The following is a 21,899-nucleotide window of genomic DNA, read 5'->3' as shown; positions in this document are numbered from 1 at the left end:
ATAATGCTAACATAATTAGCATGTTTCTATCATCATAATAACAGGATTAGCATGTTTTTCGCAAAACGTTAAAACAGTTACCATTTTGTAAGGATGTAGTTTATCAAGATGTTAATGTTTAAAATAATAAAATTTCTTTAGCATAATGCTAGCATTTTTTAATGCTAGATGCTGCTAGCATGTTTTTACCATGTAGCTAGGCGATGCTTACAGGATTTACCATATTGTTAACATGATGCTACCATGTTTTAATGTTAGATGTTGGGAACGTTTTAACATGATTTTAGTACACATAGCTAGGCAATGCTAACATGTTGTTAGCATTATGTTAACACAATTAGCATGTTTCTATCATCATGATAACAGGATTAGCATGTTTTTCGCAAGACGTTAAAACAATTAGGATGCAAGGATGTAGTTTATCAAGATGTTAATGTTTAACATGATAACATTTCTTTAGCATTATGCTAACATGTTTTAATGTTAGATGCTGCTAGCATGTTTTATCATGTAGCTAGGCAATGCTTACAGGATTTACCATGTTGTTAACATGATGCTACCATGTTTTAATGTTAGATGTTGGGAATATGTGTTAACTTGATCTTAGCACGTAGCTAGGTAATGCTAACATGTTGTTAGCATAATGTTAACATAATTAGCATGTTTCTATCATCATAACAGGATTAACATGTTTTTCACAAGACTTTAAAACAATTAGGATGCAAGGATGGAGTTTATCAAGATGTTAATGTTTAACATGATAACATTTCTTTAGCATTATGCTAGCATGTTTTAATGTTAGATGCTGCTAGCCTGTTTTTAGCATGTAGCTAGGCGATGCTTACAAGATTTACCATGTTGTTTACATGATGTTGCCATGTTTTAATGTTAGATTTTGGGAACATGTGTTAACATGATTTTAGCACATAGCTAGGCAATGCTAACATGTTGTTACCATAATGCTAACATAATTAGCATGCTTCTATCATCATAATAACAGGATTAGCATGTTTTTCGCAAGACGCTAAAACAATTAGGATGCAAGGATGTAGTTTATCAAGATGTTACTGTTTAAAATAATAACATTTCTTTAGCATTATGCTAGCACGTTTTAATGCTAGATGCTGCTAGCATGTTTTTACCATGTAGCTAGGCGATGCTTACAGGATTTACCATGTTGTAAACATGATGCTACCATGTTTTAATGTTAGATGTTGGGAAGATGTGTTAACATGATTTTAGCACGTAGCTAGGTAATGCTAACATGTTGTTAGCATAATGCTAACATAATTAGCATGTTTCTATTATCATAATAACAGGATTAGAATGTTTTTCGCTAAACGTGAAAACAGTTACCTTTTTGCAAGGATGTAGTTTATCAAGATGTTAATGTTTAAAATAATAAAATTTCTTTAGCATTATGCAGGAATTTTTAATGCTAGATGCTGCTAGCCTGTTTTTAGCATGTAGCTAGGCGATGCTTACAAGATTTACCATGTTGTTTACATGATGTTGCCATATTTTAATGTTTGATATTGGGAACATGTTAGCATAATGCTAACATATTTAGTATGTTTTTATCATCATAATAACAGGATTAACATGTTTTTCACAAGACGTTAAAACAATTAGGATGCAAGGATGTAGTTTATCAAGATGTTAATGTTTAAAATAATAACATTTCTTTAACATAATGCTAGCATTTTTTAATGTTAGATGCTGCTAACATTTTTTTAGCATGTAGCTAGGCGATGCTAACATGTTGTTAGCATAATGCTAACATAATTAGCATGTTTCTATCATCATAATAACAGGATTAGCATGTTTTTCGCAAAACGTTAAAACAGTTACCATTTTGCAAAGACGTAGTTTTTCAAAGTATATATATAGATTATTTAGCATAATGTTAGCATGTTTTAATGCTAGATGCTGCTAGCATGTTTTTAGCATGTAGCTAGGCGATGCTTACAGGATTTACCATGATCCTGGCACATGTTGACTTGTTTTAATCATATTTTAACACTTGGTAGTCTAATCTTAGTCTGGTTTAAGTGTTTTTATCTCTGGAGGACGTCTGGTGTAAATCATGATTCCTCTCTCCCACAGGCGGATCAATCCGACCGGAATTAAATCAGGAAGCATGGAAGAAGGAGACGCTCCGACACACCGTCAGGAGGAATGGAAAGAGCTCGCCTGAGGATTTGTCGCACGTTTGCCCTGGCTTTGGATTAACAGATTTGCAGTTGTAAGGATTACGCGGAAAACATGTTAGCCCGTTTGCGCACTAGCAGAATGATCCTTCAGATCCTCGCTTCGGTTTGGGGAGTTACTCTTGTCATTTGTCAGCAAGCGCAATACACCACGGTCACCACTAACTACGGCAAGCTGCGAGGATTGAGGGTGGCGCTGCCCAGTGAGATCCTGGGCCCCGTGGAGCAATATCTGGGCGTGCCGTATGCGATGCCCCCTACTGGAGAGCGGCGGTTTCAGGCCCCGGAGCCGCCCGCGTCCTGGCCGGGCATCAGGAACGCCACTCAGTTCGCTCCGGTGTGCCCGCAGTTCCTGGAGGACCGGCTGCTGCTCACCGATATGCTTCCGGTGTGGTTTACCGCCAACCTGGACACGGTCGCAACGTACATACACGACCAGAGCGAAGACTGTCTATACCTCAATATCTACGTGCCCACTGAGGAAGGTACTTCATATTAATATTTTAAAAACGTATTATATTACAAATACTTTAAATGTGAAATGGTAGTAGGTGGCAGCAAAGTCACTGAGTCATTGAGTTTCGACCGATTCATTCAAGAACGAAGCATTTGACTGCCTTAATGAGTGAGTCATTGAATCATTCATTCAAACGGCTGATTCATTCAGGAATGAAGCATTTGACTGTCTTAATGAGTGAGTCATTGAATCATTCATTCAACCGATTCATTCAAACGGCTGATTCATTCAGGAACGAAGCATTTGACTGTCTTAATGAGTGAGTCAATGAATCATTCATTCAAACAGCTGATTCATTCAGGAACGAAGCATTTGACTGTCTTAATGAGTGAGTCAATTAATCATTCATTCAAACGGCTGATTCATTCAGGAACGAAGCATTTGACTGTCTTAATGAGTGAGTCATTGAATCATTCATTCAACCAATTTATTCAAACAGCTGATTAATTCAGCAACAAAGCATTTGACTGTCTTAATGAGTGAGTCATTGAATCATTCATTCAAACGGCTGATTAATTCAGGAATGAAGCATTTGACTGTCTTATTGAGTGAGTCATTGAATCATTCATTCAAACGGCTGATTAATTCAGGAATTAAGCATTTGACTGTCTTAATGAGTGAGTCATTGAATCATTCATTCAACCAATTCATTCAAACGGCTGATTCATTCAGGAACTAAACATTTGACTTTCTTAATGAGTGAGTCATTGAATCATTCATTCAAATGGCTGATTCATTAAAAAACGAAGCATTTGACTGTCTTAATGAGTGAGTCATTGAATCATTCATTCAAACGGCTGATTAATTCAGGAACGAAGCATTTGATGCGTTTATTCAAATATACTAAAATACTTTTTCTTGATAAAAGAGTCTAAACGATCAATCAGAGACAGAAGGACTGGAGGAGATTGTCTGCAAACAAACTATTGATTATTTAGAGGCCTTTTGCATATGAAATATGATCCAGTAGGATTTATAGTGTTAAAATGATGAGATTGGGCTTGTTTTATTGAATATGTCCAGTGTAAGTCCCACCAGCAGTTATACGTTTCCTTTAACTCCCATGAGAATGAGTGAATGCAAACTCAACAAAGCTCAACGATTCTCCTGGAAAACATCTGGTTTCTCTTTAAACACTATATCATGTTTAATGGAAACAGTCGGCAGTGTTTCATAACTGACCAGTGTTACAGAGTTCCTGTTTGTTTTGTCCTACATCTTCTGCCTAATGGAGACCGTAATGATTTAATGGATGTGATGTAAAACACCAGCAGCTAAAAGCTCAGTAATGACCTCAGTCGTCTTCTGTTAAGGACAAGAACTTGAATACATTTCCTCTCAATGAAGGATCACAGACGGAGAATAATTCACCACTAAGATTCTGTCGATATTTACACCACAAATAAACTGCATTTCTGTCTTGTTTTCCAGGACATTCTTAAATCAAGACACATTTACTGCAGAAGCAAAATTAAGTTCTGGAAAATAAATCAGACCGCCAGAATAATTCTGACCCCAGTGGCAGATCCTCCATTTTGACTTAATATCTTCAGTCATTTTGCTTCTCCAGTAAATGTGTCTTGATTTAATAATGTTTAGATAATTGGACTAGAAAACAAGACAAATACTAAATAAGAAAATCCTTTAATAATCCAGACAAATGTTTAGTTCCTGAATTAATCGTTTTAATTAATTGGTTGAATGAATGATTCAGTGACTCACTCGTTAAGACAGTCAAATGATTCGTTCCTGAAAGAATCAGCCGTTTGAATGAATCGTTGAATTAATGATTCACTGAATCACTCATTATTACAGTCAAATGCTTCGTTCCTGAATGAATCAGCCGTTTGAATGAATTGGTTGAATGAATGATTCAATGACTCACTCATTAAGACAGTCAAATGCTTCGTTCCTGAATGAATCAGCCGTTTGAATGAATGAGTCAACGACTCACTCATTAAGACAGTGAAATGCTTCGTTCCTGAATGAACTAGCCGTTTAAATGAATCGGTTGACTGAATGATTCAGTGACTCACTCGTTAAGACAGTCAAATGCTTTGTTCCTGAATGAATCGTTTGAATGAATGATTCAATGACTCACTCATTAAGACAGTCAAATGCTTTGTTCCTGAATGAATCGTTTGAATGAATGATTCAATGACTGACTCATTAAGACAGTCAAATGCTTCGTTCCTGAATGAATTAGCCATTTGAATAAATCGGTTGAATGAATGATTCAGTGACTCACTCGTTAAGACAGTCAAATGCTTTGTTCCTGAATGAATCGGTTGAATGAATGATTCAGTGAATCACTCATTAAGACAGTCAAACCCATAAATATACATAATAAAGGCTAGATGTCTCGTCTGCGCTGCTGGCCAATGGAGGTTGACGTCCACACCTGGCGGCCATCTTGTGAAATGTCTCGTCCGCGCTGCTGGCCAATGGGAGGTCGACGTCCACACCTGGCGGCCATCTTGTCACAGTCAGCTCGCTCACTCGTAACATTGTGTTTTAATGGTGCGTGTACTTTTTAAATAACCTTAACTTGCTCAATTTTCTACCGATTTTCAAACTGTTTGGTTTATTATAAACGCCAGAGATGTAGTTAAGACACTGTGACAAAATGGCCGCCGGTGATGACGTTAGAGACTCTGTCGTAAGACATTTTGCCTTTATTATGTATATCTATGGTCAAACGCTTCGTCCCTGAATGAATCAGCCGTTGGAATGAATCGGTTGAATGAATGATTCAGTGACTCACTCATTAAGACAGTCAAATGCTTGGATCCTGAATGAATCAGCCGTTTGAATGAATGATTCAATGACTCACTCCATTAAGACAGTCAAATGCTTTGTTCCTGAATGAATCAACCGTTTTAATGAATCATTTGAATGAATGATTCAATGACTCACTCATTAAGACAGTCAAATGCTTCGTTCCTGAATGAATCTGCTGTTTGAATGAATCATTTGAATGAATGATTCAATGACTCACTCAATAAGTCAGTCAAATTACTGTATCGTGTCAAGAGAGAGGGTTAAAGTTAGTATTAAGTGATTCTTCTCTTTCAGATGCTCAGGATGACACAGGTTTGAAGCCGGTCATGGTTTATATTCACGGCGGGTCGTATGTGGAGGGCACGGGGAACATGATCGATGGCAGTATCCTCGCCAGCTACGGAAACGTGATCGTCGTTACGGTCAACTACAGGCTAGGGGTTTTAGGTGAGTTTGACCCTTCAATCCCACATCACAGCGTTATACATGACGTTTGGGATCTTTTGAACCCTCTGGTGCTCTTTGGTCAGTTTTGACCAAATTTTTTTTCATTTTGTTGGTTTGTTTTAGAATTGTTTACTCCATCGGATTGGTATGAAACTTGGTAAAGGTTTTGGCACTTGCTTATACACACACAAATTAAATGGCAGCGTTCATGAAATATAAACAGACTCATATTCATGTAATATTGAAGCTTTTCTTTTACTAGCAGTGAATAAAGCCTTCAGATCCTTCATTAAAGGACCTTTTTATTGATTTGTGTAATGAAGGATGCTCTTCCAGAAATAGATTCCTCACTGAAAATAAACCTTTTATTCCTTACATTCATCATCTTTGAACACAAGAACACCATGAAGACTTGCAAACACATTCAAACACTAAGAATAGTGAGGTTTGAATGTGCGACCGTGATGAATTCAGCAAACCGTCGGGCTCTTCTTCTCATCGAGATGTTGAAGCAGTGCTGTTTAAAGGTCTTGAGGTCTTCTCTGCATTGATTTAAAGACCTAGAGACCTCTTCATAACTTCATCTGTGTTTGAAGAAGACAAGAGCGATGAGGAATTGAAGCGCTCAGTGCTCTTCTGGTCATTATGATCAGATATTTGATGTCTGGACGTCTCTTGACTATATCGTTAAAGCTGCACAATGTAACTTCTCCGTCCGCTAGAGGTCGCCTGTTCAAAACAAAGGTGTAGTTTGATGACATCACGTTTGAGCGTAGACTCTTGGGACATGTGGTCTTCACCTCACAGCCGATGGGAAAGAATCGGGATAGGACTCGCCAGAAATCATGTTCAAGACCTGTAATGTGTGCTAACAAAGTAAATAAGATCGACTTTAAAAGAATCAGTGTGTTTTGTAGCTAATTGTCTGGCCCCACTTTATATTAGGTGGCCTTAAGTACTATGTACTTACATCAAAAAATAAGTACAATGTACTTATTGTGTTCAAATTGTATTGCAAAACACTTTTGCTGATATTGAGGTGGGATATGGGTAGGGTTAGGGACAGGTGTGGTGGTGTGGGTAAGTTTAAGGGTAGGGTTAGGGACAGGTGTGGTGGTATGAGTAAGTTTAAGGGTAGAGTTAGGGACAGGTGTGGTGGTGTGGGTAAGTTTAAGGGTAGGGTTAGGGACAGGTGTGGTGGTGTGGGTAAGTTTAAGGGTAGGGTTAGGGCAGGTGTGGTGGTGTGGGTAAGTTTAAGGGTAGAGTTAGGGACAGGTGTGGTGGTGTGGGTAAGTTTAAGGGTAGAGTTAGGGACAGGTGTGGTGGTGTGGGTAAGTTTAAGGGTAGGGTTAGGGACAGGTGTGGTGGTGTGGGTAAGTTTAAGGGTAGGGTTTGGGACAGGTGTGGTGGTGTGGGTAAGTTTAAGGGTAGAGTTAGGGACAGGTGTGGTGGTGTGGGTAAGTTTAAGGGTAGGGTTAGGGCAGGTGTGGTGGTGTGGGTAAGTTTAAGGGTAGAGTTAGGGACAGGTGTGGTGGTGTGGGTAAGTTTAAGGGTAGAGTTAGGGACAGGTGTGGTGGTGTGGGTAAGTTTAAGGGTAGGGTTAGGGACAGGTGTGGTGGTGTGGGTAAGTTTAAGGGTAGGGTTTGGGACAGGTGTGGTGGTGTGGGTAAGTTTAAGGGTAGGGTTAGGGACAGGTGTGGTGGTGTGGGTAAGTTTAAGGGTAGAGTTATGGACAGGTGTGGTGGTATGAGTAAGTTTAAGGGTAGGGTTAGGGACAGGTGTGGTGGTGTGGGTAAGTTTAAGGGTAGGGTTAGGGACAGGTGTGGTGGTGTGGGTAAGTTTAAGGGTAGAGTTAGGGACAGGTGTGGTGGTGTGGGTAAGTTTAAGGGTAGGGTCAGGGACAGGTGGGGTGGTGTGGGTAAGTTTAAGGGTAGGGTTAGGGACAGGTGTGGTGGTGTGGGTAGGTTTAAGGGTAGGGTTAGGGACAGGTGTGGTGGTGTGGGTTAGTTTAAGGGTAGGGTTAGGGACAGGTGTGGTTGTGTGGGTAGGTTTAAGGGTAGGGTTAGGGACAGGTGTGGTGGTGTGGGTTAGTTTAAGGGTAGGGTTAGGGACAGGTGTGGTGGTGTTGGTAGGTTTAAGGGTAGGGTTAGGGACAGGTGTGGTGGTGTGGGTTAGTTTAAGGGTAGGGTTAGGGACAGGTGTGGTGGTGTTGGTAAGTTTAAGGGTAGGGTTAGGGACAGGTGTGGTGGTGTGGGTAAGTTTAAGGGTAGGGTTGGGGACAGGTGTGGTGGTGTGGGTAAGTTTAAGGGTAGGGTTAGGGACAGGTGTGGTGGTGTGGGTAAGTTTAAGGGTAAAGTTAGGGACAGGTGTGGTGGTATGGGTAAGTTTAAGGGTAGAGTTAGGGACAGGTGTGGTGGTATGGGTAAGTTTAAGGGTAAAGTTAGGGACAGGTGTGGTGGTGTGGGTAAGTTTAAGGGTAGAGTTAGGGACAGGTGTGGTGGTCTGGGTTAGTTTAAGGGTTTGGTTAGGGACAGGTGTGGTGGTGTGGGTAAGTTTAAGGGTAGGGTTAGGGACAAGTGTGGTGGTATGGGTAAGTTTAAGGGTAGGGTTAGGGACAGGTGTGGTGGTATGGGTAAGTTTAAGGGTAGGTTTAGGGACAGGTGTGGTGGTGTGGGTCAGTTTAAGGGTAGGTTTAGGGACAGGTGTGGTGGTATGGGTAAGTTTAAGGATAGGGTTAGGGACAGGTGTGGTGGTGTGGGTAAGTTTAAGGGTAGGGTTAGGGACAGGTGTGGTGGTATGGGTAGTTTAAGGGTAGGGTTAGGGACAGGTGTGGTGGTGTGGGTAAGTTTAAGGGTAGGGTTAGGGACAGGTGTGGTGGTGTGGGTAAGTTTAAGGGTAGGGTTAGGGACAGGTGTGGTGGTGTGGGTAAGTTTAAGGGTTGGGTTAGGGACAGGTGTGGTGGTGTGGGTAAGTTTAAGGGTAGGGTCAGGGACAGGTTTGGTGGTATGGGTAAGTTTAAGGGTAGGGTTAGGGACAGGTGTGGTGGTGTGGGTAGTTTAAGGGTAGGGTTAGGGACAGGTGTGGTGGTATGGGTAAGTTTAAGGGTAGGGTTAGGGACAGGTGTGGTGGTATGGGTAAGTTTAAGGGTAGGGTTAGGGACAGGTGTGGTGGTGTGGGTAAGTTTAAGGGTAGGGTTAGGGACAGGTGTGGTGGTGTGGGTAAGTTTAAGGGTTGGGTTAGGGACAGGTGTGGTGGTATGGGTAAGTTTAAGGGTAGGGTTAGGGACAGGTGTGATGGTGTGGGTAAGTTTAAGGGTAGGGTTAGGGACAGATGTGGTTGTATTGGTAAGTTTAAGGGTCGGGTTAGGGACAGATGTGGTTGTATTGGTAAGTTTAAGGGTAGGGTTAGGGACAGATGTGGTTGTATTGGTAAGTTTAAGGGTAGGGTTAGGGACAGGTGTGGTTGTATTGGTAAGTTTAAGGGTAGGGTTAGGGACAGGTGTGGTGGTGTGGGTAAGTTTAAGGGTAGGGTTAGGGACAGGTGTGGTGGTGTGGGTAAGTTTAAGGGTAGGGTTAGGGACAGGTGTGGTGGTGTGGGTAAGTTTAAGGGTAGGGTTAGGGACAGGTGTGGTGGTGTGGGTAAGTTTAAGGGTAGGGTTAGGGACAGGTGTGGTGGTGTGGGTAAGTTTAAGGGTAGGGTTAGGGACAGGTGTGGTGGTGTGGGTAAGTTTAAGGGTAGGGTTAGCTGTAAGGGAAGTGTCAACTGTGTAAATACAAATGTAGCTACAGAAATTAATTACAGAGGCAATTACATGCAGGTATTTTTTAAAATGTAAGTACAATGTAAAAACATGGATGTACACAATAAGTGCATTGTATCAAATGATTAATTAAAATGTTAGTACATATTAAGGCCACCTAATATAAAGTGGGTCCAATTGTCTAATAAAATGTGCTAATTCACCACATTAATACATCCTTTGTTAAATCACTTTGTCGAGTTTAACACATCTTTGCGGATGGTGTTGAATGCTGAATCGATTCATCCAGTTTTAATAGTGTCGTACACACAGAGGGCATAGCGTTGCGTTATTTAAAAGAAAGACTTCAAGCATCAATGAGTAACAGATCGTATGAATCAGTAATTATTCTTGAAATGTGAAATGTAACAATAACACGTAATAGTTAGAGGTCGACCGATTCATCGGTTCTGCCGATTAATCGGCACTGATAGCTGATTGGTGGAACAATCGGTTATCGGCAAAAATCCACAGCGATAGTTTTTCCGTCATGTGTCCGTTGCTGGAGATTAACTAAGGTTAATAAATGCTATGGAAGTATTGTTCATTGTTAGTATGTTAATTTCAACATTAAATTGAGTTTGAATTTTTATTTTATCTGGTAACCTTGGTTAATGCACAATGAACTAACATGAATGATCAAGGTACAATATTGCTCATATTTATACATGCTGTAAAATTTATGCATAATGCATATAGTTCATGTGAGCTAATACATCCTTGTTGCAGAGGGACTTTTACGTGCATGAAATGTACATGCATGTTTCTAGGTTATAGGTAAAGAAACAAATTTGACCTGTAATATTTGAATGTTTAAATTATTTTCTGAAGAATTTGTTCTGTTAGAACTTCGCATTTTAATATCCACATTTATATGTTTTTAATATGGCACATTTTCATGGATCAGTACTGTTTTTTATCTCTTGTTATTAAGTTCAGCACTGTTTTACTTATGTTTTTTTATCCAGTATCCATTTTCGAAAAACTATCGGTCGATTAATCGGTTATCGGCAAGTGCGGTTTAACCTAGTTATCGGTATCGGTAAAATCCACTATCGGTTGACCTCTAGTAATAATTATATAGTTACTGTATGTCTGAGAACAATTTCTTAGCAACTAGGGATTGCACATATATATATAGGCCTAGCTACACAATAATAATAATTTGTTACATTTATATAGCGCTTTTCTAGGCAGTCAAAGTGCTTTACATAGAAGGGGGGGATCTCCTCATCCACCACCAATGAGCAGCTCCACCTGATGATGCGACGGCAGCCATATTGCACCAGAACGCCCACCACACACACACACCAGCTGATGGTGGAGAGGAGACCGAGTGATGAAGCCAATCGTTTATATATATATGGGGATGATTAGGAGGCCATGATGGACAGGGGCCAATGGGCAAATTTGGCCAGGAGGCCGGGGTTACACCCCTACTCTTTATCGAAGGACATCCTGGGATTTTTAATGACCACAGAGAGTCAGGACCTCGGTTTAACGTCTCATCTGAAGGACAGTGCTTGTTACAGTATAGAGTCCCCATCACTATACTGGGGTGTTATGACCCACACAGGGTGAGCGCCCCCTGCTGGCCTCACTAACACCTCCTCCAGCAGAAGCCTAGTTTTCCCATTTGGTCTCCCATCCAGGTACTGACCAGCCTCAGCCCTGCTTAGCGTCAGTGGGAAACCAGTCTTGGGCTGCTGGCAATGGTATTTAAAGGACTAGTTCACTTTTAAATAAACTTTTGCTGATCATTTACTCACCCCCATGTCATCTAAGATGTCCATGTCTTTCTTTCTGCAGTTGAAAACAAATGAAGGTTTTTGATGAAAACATTCCAGGATGGTTGTCCATATAATGGACTTCAATGGGCTCCAAACGGTTCAAGGTCCAAATGACAGTTTCAGTGCAGCTTCAAAGGGCTTTAAACGACACCAGATGATGAATAAGGGTCTGATCTAGTGAAACCATCAGCAGTATTTATGCTATTATTTTACCTCTTATCAGAGGAACGTGATCATCTCTGAGCTCCGCCATAACTTCTGCTTAGTGAGGTCAAAATACGAGCATGGTCATAGATATATCGATCGTAGATGCTTCATTCTACTGATCCGTGCAGGCGCTAATGAGGCATCTACGTATACATCTATGATCACGCTCATATTTTGACCTCAGTTAGCAGAAGTTATGGCGGAGCTCAGAGATGATCACGTTCGTCTGATAAGAGGAAAAATAATAGCATAAATACTGCTGGGTTTCTCGCAGAAACTGTTCGTTTGGCTAGAGAAGACCCTTATTCATCGTCTGGTATCGTAATTTGGACCTTGAACCTTTGGAGCCCATTGAAGTCCATTATATGGAGAACAATCCTGGAATGTTTTCATCAACAACGACTGCAGAGAGAAAGACATGGACATCTTGGATGAAATGGGGGTGAGTAAATTATCAGCAAAAGTTTATTTAAAAGTGAACTAATCCTTTAATACCAGTAATACCAATGTTGCTTTTTAAAATTTGACTGGGGGCACCAATAAGCATTTCGCCTAGGGAGTCAGAATGGCTAGAAACGGCCCTGCTCGTAGTGATTCAATTTCCAAAAAGAACCAATGCATTGCATAACTGGTGCTTTGTGTGTTTTCTGGGAAGGAAATACATTTGCTTGGTTGTGTTCATGGGAAATGTGTCTCCCGCGGCTAAACCAGTTGAGAAGCGCTGCTTTAGACGGGCTTTATGGACCATATTTCTCATGAACGGGCCCATAAATCCTGGCTCCAGAGATCACCTCAGACTCAGTCCAGCAGATCAGCGACTCCAGGCACAGCGAACGAAAGCCTTCAGCCGACAGCGTCTGAAGAGTCTGTTTGAACAAGTCTCGTCTTCCTGCGGCGTCTCAGCCTTTCAGGAAGAAACTCAGCTGTCAAAACATCTCTGTCATAAAGATGGACGTTATTCACTGATCTATGCAGAAGATGCCGTCGTCTGCAGATGACAGCTCATTTCAAGCTTTTCCTTTTATATTGTTTACTTTCTATTTCTGTAATGCTGAACTACTGATCAAAAGTGTGGGGTTGGCAAGGTCTTTTTAAAGGGGTCATGAACTGCATATTATAAGGTATATTTACTAGTGCCTGGGAATCGATTAAAAAAAGTAACTAATTAATCACATTGTTTTCTGTAATTAATCGTTTCTCAAACTTAATAGTTTTTAATATTTTGATATTGTAATAATTTCAGTTACTCTCCAAATTAATGTAGAAACAGACAGTATATTTTAAATATGTTGTATTGTCATGTTTTTATGAATGAAGGCCTAATGTCTCTATGAAACATTAATGACGTTACATTACAGTATAACTGAAAGATGCCAATTTCAACATTTATTAGGCTTTAAAAAATAACAAATTTTAATGTGAACTTAAAACAATCTTTACATAACCCCATTATAATAAATGTTATTTTTTACCTGTGGCCTTCCCTGTTAGACAGAAATGTAATAGTTATCAAACACCTTTCTTAACTGCATAAATAATACATTAAATATAGATTAATTATCTTTTCTCTGTTCCCGTTGTTCTGTGATGAACATTAATGACACACATCATCATCAGTGCTCCTGTCACTTTAAGAGAGGCCGCTGACGAACATGACGCGAATCTGATGCATTTCTTTTCCTCAGGTTCATTTAAGACGTTATTTAACCCATTCAAGGTGTTATTTAACTTATTTAAGATGTTATTTAACTCTTTTAAGATGTTATTTAACTTATATAAGATGTTATTTAACTTATATAAGATGTTATTTAACTAATTTAAGATGTTATTTAACTCTTTTAAGATGTTATTGAACTCATTAAAGACAATATTTAACTCATTAAGACAATATTTAACTAATTTAAGACGTTATTGAACTCTTTAAAGATGTTATTTAACTCTTTTAAGATGTTATTTAACTCTTTTAAGATGTTATTTAACTCTTTTAAGATGTTATTGAACTCATTAAAGACAATATTTAACTCATTAAAGACCATATTCAACTCATTTAAGACATTATTGAACTCTTTAAAGATGTTATTTAACTCTTTTAAGATGTTATTTAACTCATTTAAGACGTTATTTAACTCATTTAAGATGTTATTTAACTCATTTAAGATGTTATTTAACTCTTTTAAGACGTTATTTAACTCTTTTAAGACGTTATTTAACTCATTTAAGATGTTATTTAACTAATTTAAGATTCTAATATGAGAATACTTCTCAAAACTGGCATTTTGGCCACATTCTTATTGTTTGTTCAAGAGCGAAAGAGAACTTGATGTGTGCTCGAGACTGGCTCAACTGGGAATCGAGACGCAGCCATACACACACACACACACACACACACACACCCACACACACACACACACACACACACACACACACACAGACAGGACACTGAAATAAAGTGCGTTTTCTTCTGTCTTGTCATGCTTAGATGGTTTAAAAACATTTACATGAATGATCATATAATGTAACGCTGGGCAAAAATGGATATAAAAACGAACGCTGCGTTAATTGCGTTAAATATTTTTGATGCATTAAAATGACAAATGTATCGCCCGCGTTAATGCGTTAATTTGCTCGGCACTAATATTTAAGAATTAATAATTTAGAAATAAAAGGCATTTTTATAGATTTTATAATTGTATTTAATATTTTCACAAGTTTATACTTTTTTTTTTTTTTACTTCAAATGTTTTGTTACGTTTTAGCTTGAAAATAATTGTTACTATCCTTAATTGGTCTTATATTTTGCATTTTAGGCTTATTTTAAGCAGTATGTATTCTGCGCATGTATTTGTTGCAAGTGTAATTGTTTAGGTTTTTATATTTATAGTTCATATGTGTGGTAGGCCTAATCTCTGCTTTGTGACTGCGGAACTTTTGGGGGGAAAACAATCCCGCACCTGTTGAGGCTCTGTTATAAAATAATCACTACACGATTGCTCCTATAACCAGCAGCTGCTGTATTTTGGTTGGGCGCTTTTTTGCAATATATCGGTGGATTGTTTTGAACGAGCTGTAAATTGGGGAGATTTTCGGGGACAGCTCAAGTCGGGATACAGAACACCAAAAACCAGGACTGTCCCCGGAAAACGGTCACCCTAGGATACAATAAAAGCTGTTTTTGGACTAACAAGGAAGTTTTCAGTTCTGAAACTGACAGGATATTCTTATAGTATGATGTCAAAAGCTGAATTTATCATCATTACTCCAGTCTTCAGTGTCACATGATCCTTCTCTAATCATTCTCATATGAGGATCTGATGATCAACACACATTTAGGATTATTATCAGTGTTGAGAACAGTTCATATCGTCTGTTTTCAAAAAGCTTGAAAAACCACATTTATTTGAAATAGAAAACTTTCTAAATGTCTTTACTGACTCCTTGCTGAATAAAACTATTAAATATAGAAAAAAAAACATCATAACATCATCATCCCAAACTTTTGAATGGTAGAATATCCCCAAGACTGTAAAATAGGCCACAATTTAAGTAAATATGGGGATGTCTAGATAAGATTTAGCTGACACTGGTGGATGTTTTTAATGAATCTGATTCCTTTGCTGAAATGAGTTCTGTAAGTTATCAGATGATCCATCATTACAGCTCTCTGTTGACTAGCCTTCATAATGAAGCTCTTCCTCAGTGTTTCTGTCTTGCTCAAATATCGAAACATTATCAAATCAAGATACATGGTTATTACGGTTCATGTTTTTAATTAGATTTTTCCGTTTTCACTTTAATTTTAGTTACAATTTTAGTGAATTTGTTGTGTGTCTCATTCCTAGGCCTGTCGCAATAATCAATATATCGATATATCGCACAATATATGTACATGACCTCAATAATTTTTTGTGATGCAATATATCGGCCATTATGTTTACATGATAATGAATGTCACCAACATTTTACTCGATTGTGGCGTCATCTTGAATGTTTTCCGTGATGGAGGCGAAACTGGCAGTTCCTTCATACCCAGAGCGATTATCCACAGGTGAAGAAAAGCCGCCATTTTAGGCGTTCTAGTGTTTTCCTGACAACTACTGACCATTTGGAAGAATAAGCCCAAATGGACTCGATTTCAAAGCCGCAATCCCTGATCCGTCAACGCAGAATGATGAGTGTTAAAGCCGTTTCACAAGGGAAAATGTTTATTTACTATTTATTCAATTTTTTTATTTTTTTTATTTAGGATAATATATTTTTTACCCTTAATTTCCATGATCTAAAGAATTAAAAGGTTGAAAGTGTGTAGGTCTACTTGCATTATTATGCTGTTATATTAGGATTATATACTCAGTGGCATAAAATAGTCTTAAAATGACAATAATATCGTTTATCGCAATTATTTCTGGGACGATATATCGGGAAACAAAAAGTAGTTATCGTGACAGGCCTAGACATTCCTTTTATTTATTTATTTCGTTTTTATAGTGATTCGTTTTTCAAGTTCAAGCCTGATAAACAAGCTGAAATAAAGTGTGTGTATTTTATATTTATTTTATTTAATTGTAATATATTGTTTTATTTCAGTTAGTGTTTATTTTCTTCTTTTTATGGTTTTAGTTTTAGTTATCGATAGTCTGATATCGATAGTCTGAGCCGTCCCCAAACTGTTCCCACAAAGTTGGGAGCATGAAATTGTCCAAAATGTCTTGGTGGCGCATTAAGAGTTCCTTTCACTAGAACTAACCCCTGAAAAACAACCCCGCCCCATAATCCCCCCTCCACCAAACTATACACTTGGCACAATGCAGTCAAGGAAAGTCCCGTTCTCCTGGCGACCGCCAAACCCAGACTCGTCCATGGGATTGTCAGACAGAGAAGCGTGATTGGTCACTCAGAGAACACGTCTCCACTGCTCTAGAGTCCAGTGGCGGCACACTTTACCCCTCTGCATCCCACGCTTTGCACTGCACTTGGTGATGTCAGGCAGGGGTTTTCAAACTGGGGACTTCCAGAAGGTTCTAAGGGGTCCCCAGAAAATTTCACAGAATTAAAAGACCAAGCAAAAATGGATAAAGTCTACCGAATATTCTAACTGTTTCATTTCTAAATGTTTCTCTCCTTTCTTGCAGTATACATTACAGAAATGTATATGTTTGCTTTGTATCTTTAGTTTGTTTTTCTCATTTTTTTTCTTCTTTTATACACCCCTTTATCTCACTCACTGGGGTTGTAAGGCGGTTTTCTTAAAGCAGTACGTAAGCTGCTTACATTAATTTATTGTGAAAGTTGCTTATACAAATAATTTGTCATTGAAAATGTTTTTTTCCAGGTTTATTCATCCAACATTAATAGCCAATTTAAGTTGGGAAATGTTGTATTTATAATGTCACCCTTACTATTTATCTAACAGTTTAAATGTTTTTTTTTGTACAAAAAAATGGATTTTAGGAAGGGGGTCCCTCATAAAGGTTCATCATATTTGGGGGTCCTTGGCATCATAAAGTTTGAAAACCCCTGATGTAAGGCTTGGATGAGCTGCTCGGCCATGGAAAACCATTCCATGAAGCTCTACACACTGTTCTTGAGCTCATCTGAAGGCCACAGAAGTTTGGAGGTTTGGAGCTCTTGACTCTGCAGAAAGTTGGCGACTTCTGTGACCCTCAGCATGTGCTGACCCGCTCTGTGACCCTCAGCATGCGCTGACCCCGCTCTGTGACCCTCAGCATGCGTTGACCCCGCTCTGTGACCCTCAGCATGCGTTGACCCCGCTCTGTGACCCTCAGCATGCGCTGACCCCGCTCTGTGACCCTCAGCATGCGTTGACCCCGCTCTGTGACCCCCAGCATGCGTTGACCCCGCTCTGTGACCCCCAGCATGCGCTGACCCCGCTCTGTGACCCTCAGCATGTGCTGACCCCACTCTGTGAACCTCAGCATGTGCTGACCCCACTCTGTGACCCTCAGCATGCGCTGACCCCGCTCTGTGACCCTCAGCATGTGCTGACCCCGCTCTGTGACCCTCAGCATGTGCTGACCCCGCTCTGTGACCCTCAGCATGTGCTGACCCTGCTCTGTGACCCTCAGCATGCGCTGACCCCACTCCCAATTGGGGCGTCCCAATACGTAATAATGGTTTTAGATATCAATAAAATGCTCCTGCTCAATATTATACAGTTTTACAGTGTAAATAATGGAAGCGAACGGCTCTCCCAGAGACTCGAGGCAGGTTAAGCGTGTGATGAATGCTGCTTCCCTCACGGCAAAATAAACAGACGACATCGGAATCCATCCCATTAGACATCAGATGCTAAAGAGCTCGCTCAGCTCCCTCGCCGTCACACAGGCTCTTTTCAAGGTGTACAACAGCGAAAGCGCCGTCTGAACGGTTGCACGGCTCATGGAAGCGCCGTCGTGTTTATTGCTCAGGAATAAATTGCCCTGTTGAAAGTCATCACCGCAGAGGACTTCAATTAACCTTTATCAAACGCTGGCCTGGAGTCAGGGGATATATGGGTGAAGGTCAGCCCAAGCGCTTTTTATTTGTGCACCGCGCCGGAATTAATAATGCAGCCGCCTCAGACATGCTTGAGTATGATGTAGAAAGATGATGGATGAAGCTCATCAATAAATAACACACCTCTTGTGTATCCACGGCCAGCTAAAGGAATCCTCAACGCAGGTGGAGAAGCGCTAACAGGTGTTTAATCGACACGCGTTTATGACAGATGAGCGTGAGGATCCTCAAGGGCAGATTCAAGGGAAATTGAGTTTGCTGTTTCATATCTTGAGCGCACATTGAGAACGATTGACATGCTTTAAAGGTTCTGACGTGACGTATTATTGCAAAACAATCATCTTAAGTCAGTAAATGTGCCTTGATTTCAGTTTTACTGTGTAAATTCATGATATACGTACATGTATGACATGAAACATTAAGAAAATACAGGTTACAATTGGGTTTTTCTCACAGTGATGCTTATTTTTCTGATTTTGCTATTATATAGTTTTTATAAATATTTTGATTTATATTCTGTTTCCTCTGAATGAGTGAATGTGCACAGTATTTTATATATTATATCTCTTGCCTCATTGAAGTGTTATTTTTAGGGCTGTCAAAAGATTGATCGCGATTAATCGCATCCAAAAGAAAAGTTTGTGTTTACATAATATAATGTGTGATTATTATTTATATATAAATACACACACATTCATGTATATATTTAAGAAATATTTGCATGTATATACTGTATATACATTTATATAATCTATAATATATATAAATATAAATGTTTTATATATAAAAAATAATATTTTTTTCTTAAATATATACATGCTTGTGTGTGTATTTATATATAAATAATAATTAACAGAGTACACACACATATATTATGTAAACACAAACTTTTATTTTGGATGCGATTAATCGCGATTAATCTTTTGACAGCCCGGATTATTTTATTAGCATTTGTTAAATTATAATTAAATACTTGAGCTAAAACTGAAATAAAAGCTATATAGACATAAAAATAATCTTTGGTCAATTATATTATTATTATTATTATTTATCATTGACATACAATTATAGATTTTATAGTTGGATTTTATATTTATATTTTCTGTTTCCTATTGTTTTGTATTCTATTCTGTTTTCATTTTAACTTTAGTTCAAGTTTTAGTAATTTTGTCAGTCATTTTTGCAGTCATTTTAATTATTATTATTATTATTTTAGAATGTCTACATAGTTTTTATTCATTTTATTTCAGCTTAAGTGGCATTTTAATACTTAAAGTTAAATTGAAAATTAACAATTGAGCTAACTGAAATAAAGTGATAAATAATATATACAGTACCGGTCAAAAGTTTGGAAATATTACACTCTAAAAAACGCTGGGTTAAAAACAACCCAAGTTGGGTTGAAAATGGACAAACCCAGCAATTGGGTTGTTTTAGCCCAATGAATGGGTTGTTTTAACCCAGCGGTTGGGTTAAGTGTTTGCTTAAAACAGCCCAATTGCTGGGTTTGTCCATTTTGGGTTGTTTTTAACCCAGCATTTTTTAGAGTGTACTTTTTTTAATGTTTTTCAAAGAGTCTCTTTTGCTCATCAAGGCTGCATTTATTTGATAAAAAAAAAACCCTGAAAAAACTGTAATATTGTGAAATATTATTACAATTTAAAATTAATGGTTTTCTATTTGAATATACTTTAAAATATAATTTATTTCCTGTGATCAAAGCTGAATTTATCATCATTACTCCAGTCTTCAGAGTCACATGACCCTTCACTGATCATTCTCATATGAGGATCTGATGATCAACACACAGTTATGATTATTATCAGTTCATATTTCTGTGGAAACTGATACGTTTTATTTCTCAGGAATGTTTGATCAATAGTAATAAAAAAAATTAAGTTACTTTTGGTCAGTTTTTAGAATAGTAATGTCTAGTAACTTTTGACCGGCACTATATATAATGGTCTGGACCTGATTGAGTGAAGTGTGTGTGTGTGTGTGCTGATCCTCAGATGTGTTGCAGGGTTGAAGTGTGTGTGTGTGTGTGTGTGTGTGCTGATCCTCAGATGTGTTGCAGGGTTGAAGTGTGTGTGTGTGTGTGTGTGTGTGTGTGTGTGTGTGTGTGCTGATCCTCAGATGTGTTGCAGGGTTGAAGTGTGTGTGTGTGTGTGTGTGCTGATCCTCAGATGTGTTGCAGGGTTGAAGTGTGTGTGTGTGTGTGCTGATCCTCAGATGTGTTGCAGGGTTGAAGTGTGTGTGTGTGTGTGCTGATCCTCAGATGTGTTGCAGGGTTGAAGTGTGTGTGCAGCGTGTGCTGATCCTCAGATGTGTTGCAGGGTTGAAGTGTGTGTGTGTGTGTGTGCTGATCCTCAGATGTGTTGCAGGGTTGAAGTGTGTGTGCAGCGTGTGCTGATCCTCAGATGTGTTGCAGGGTTGAAGTGTGTGTGTGTGTGCAGCGTGTGCTTATCCTCAGATGTGTTGCAGGGTTGAAGTGTGTGTGTGTGTGTGCTGATCCTCAGATGTGTTGCAGGGTTGAAGTGTGTGTGCAGCGTGTGCTGATCCTCAGATGTGTTGCAGGGTTGAAGTGTGTGTGTGTGTGTGTGTGTGCTGATCCTCAGATGTGTTGCAGGGTTGAAGTGTGTGTGTGTGTGTGTGCTGATCCTCAGATGTGTTGCAGGGTTGAAGTGTGTGTGTGCTGATCCTCAGATGTGTTGCAGGGTTGAAGTGTGTGTGTGTGTGTGTGCTGATCCTCAGATGTGTTGCAGGGTTGAAGTGTGTGTGCAGCGTGTGCTGATCCTCAGATGTGTTGCAGGGTTGAAGTGTGTGTGTGTGTGTGTGCTGATCCTCAGATGTGTTGCAGGGTTGAAGTGTGTGTGTGTGTGTGCTGATCCTCAGATGTGTTGCAGGGTTGAAGTGTGTGTGTGCTGATCCTCAGATGTGTTGCAGGGTTGAAGTGTGTGTGTGTGCAGCGTGTGCTGATCCTCAGATGTGTTGCAGGGTTGAAGTGTGTGTGTGTGTGTGTGTGTGCTGATCCTCAGATGTGTTGCAGGGTTGAAGTGTGTGTGTGTGTGTGTGTGTGCTGATCCTCAGATGTGTTGCAGGGTTGAAGTGTGTGTGTGTGTGTGCTGATCCTCAGATGTGTTGCAGGGTTGAAGTGTGTGTGCAGCGTGTGCTGATCCTCAGATGTGTTGCAGGGTTGAAGTGTGTGTGTGTGTGTGTGTGTGTGTGCTGATCCTCAGATGTGTTGCAGGGTTGAAGTGTGTGTGTGTGTGTGTGTGTGTGTGTGTGTGTGTGTGTGTGTGTGTGTGTGTGTGTGTGTGTGTGCTGATCCTCAGATGTGTTGTAGGGTTGAAGTGTGTGTGTGTGTGTGTGTGTGTGTGTGCTGATCCTCAGATGTGTTGCAGGGTTGAAGTGTGTGTGCAGCGTGTGCTGATCCTCAGATGTGTTGCAGGGTTGAAGTGTGTGTGTGTGTGTGTGTGTGCTGATCCTCAGATGTGTTGCAGGGTTGAAGTGTGTGTGCAGCGTGTGCTGATCCTCAGATGTGTTGCAGGGTTGAAGTGTGTGTGTGTGCAGCGTGTGCTGATCCTCAGATGTGTTGCAGGGTTGAAGTGTGTGTGTGTGTGTGTGTGTGTGTG

At 39.5% G+C, this 21,899-nt stretch overlaps 1 protein-coding gene across 5 annotated transcripts in view; it reads left to right on the top strand.

Annotated features, from left to right (window-relative positions):
• Window positions 1-2,328: 2,328 nt before the first annotated feature.
• The window catches only part of nlgn4xb (neuroligin 4 X-linked b), a gene marked incomplete at its 3' end in the record, with an annotated part of 28,244 nt that continues 8,673 nt past the window's right edge, over window positions 2,329-21,899 (top strand). Inside the window, exons 1-2 of one of the 5 annotated variants that reach the window (XM_079821529.1) lie at window positions 2,329-2,695; window positions 5,803-5,955. In XM_079821529.1, coding sequence (XP_079677655.1) covers window positions 2,461-2,695; window positions 5,803-5,955 — 388 coding nt within the window. In that variant the 5' untranslated portion in view covers window positions 2,329-2,460. Of the gene's footprint in view, window positions 2,696-5,733; window positions 5,956-21,899 lie in introns of all 5 variants that reach the window. The other 4 variants (XM_079821525.1, XM_079821528.1, XM_079821527.1 and 1 more) reach the window with 4 other exon arrangements.

Source organism: Gobio gobio (assembly GCF_949357685.1).
Source record: "Gobio gobio genome assembly, chromosome: 7".
NCBI lineage: Eukaryota > Metazoa > Chordata > Actinopteri > Cypriniformes > Gobionidae > Gobio > Gobio gobio.
This window is presented reverse-complemented; position numbering and strand designations above follow the sequence as displayed.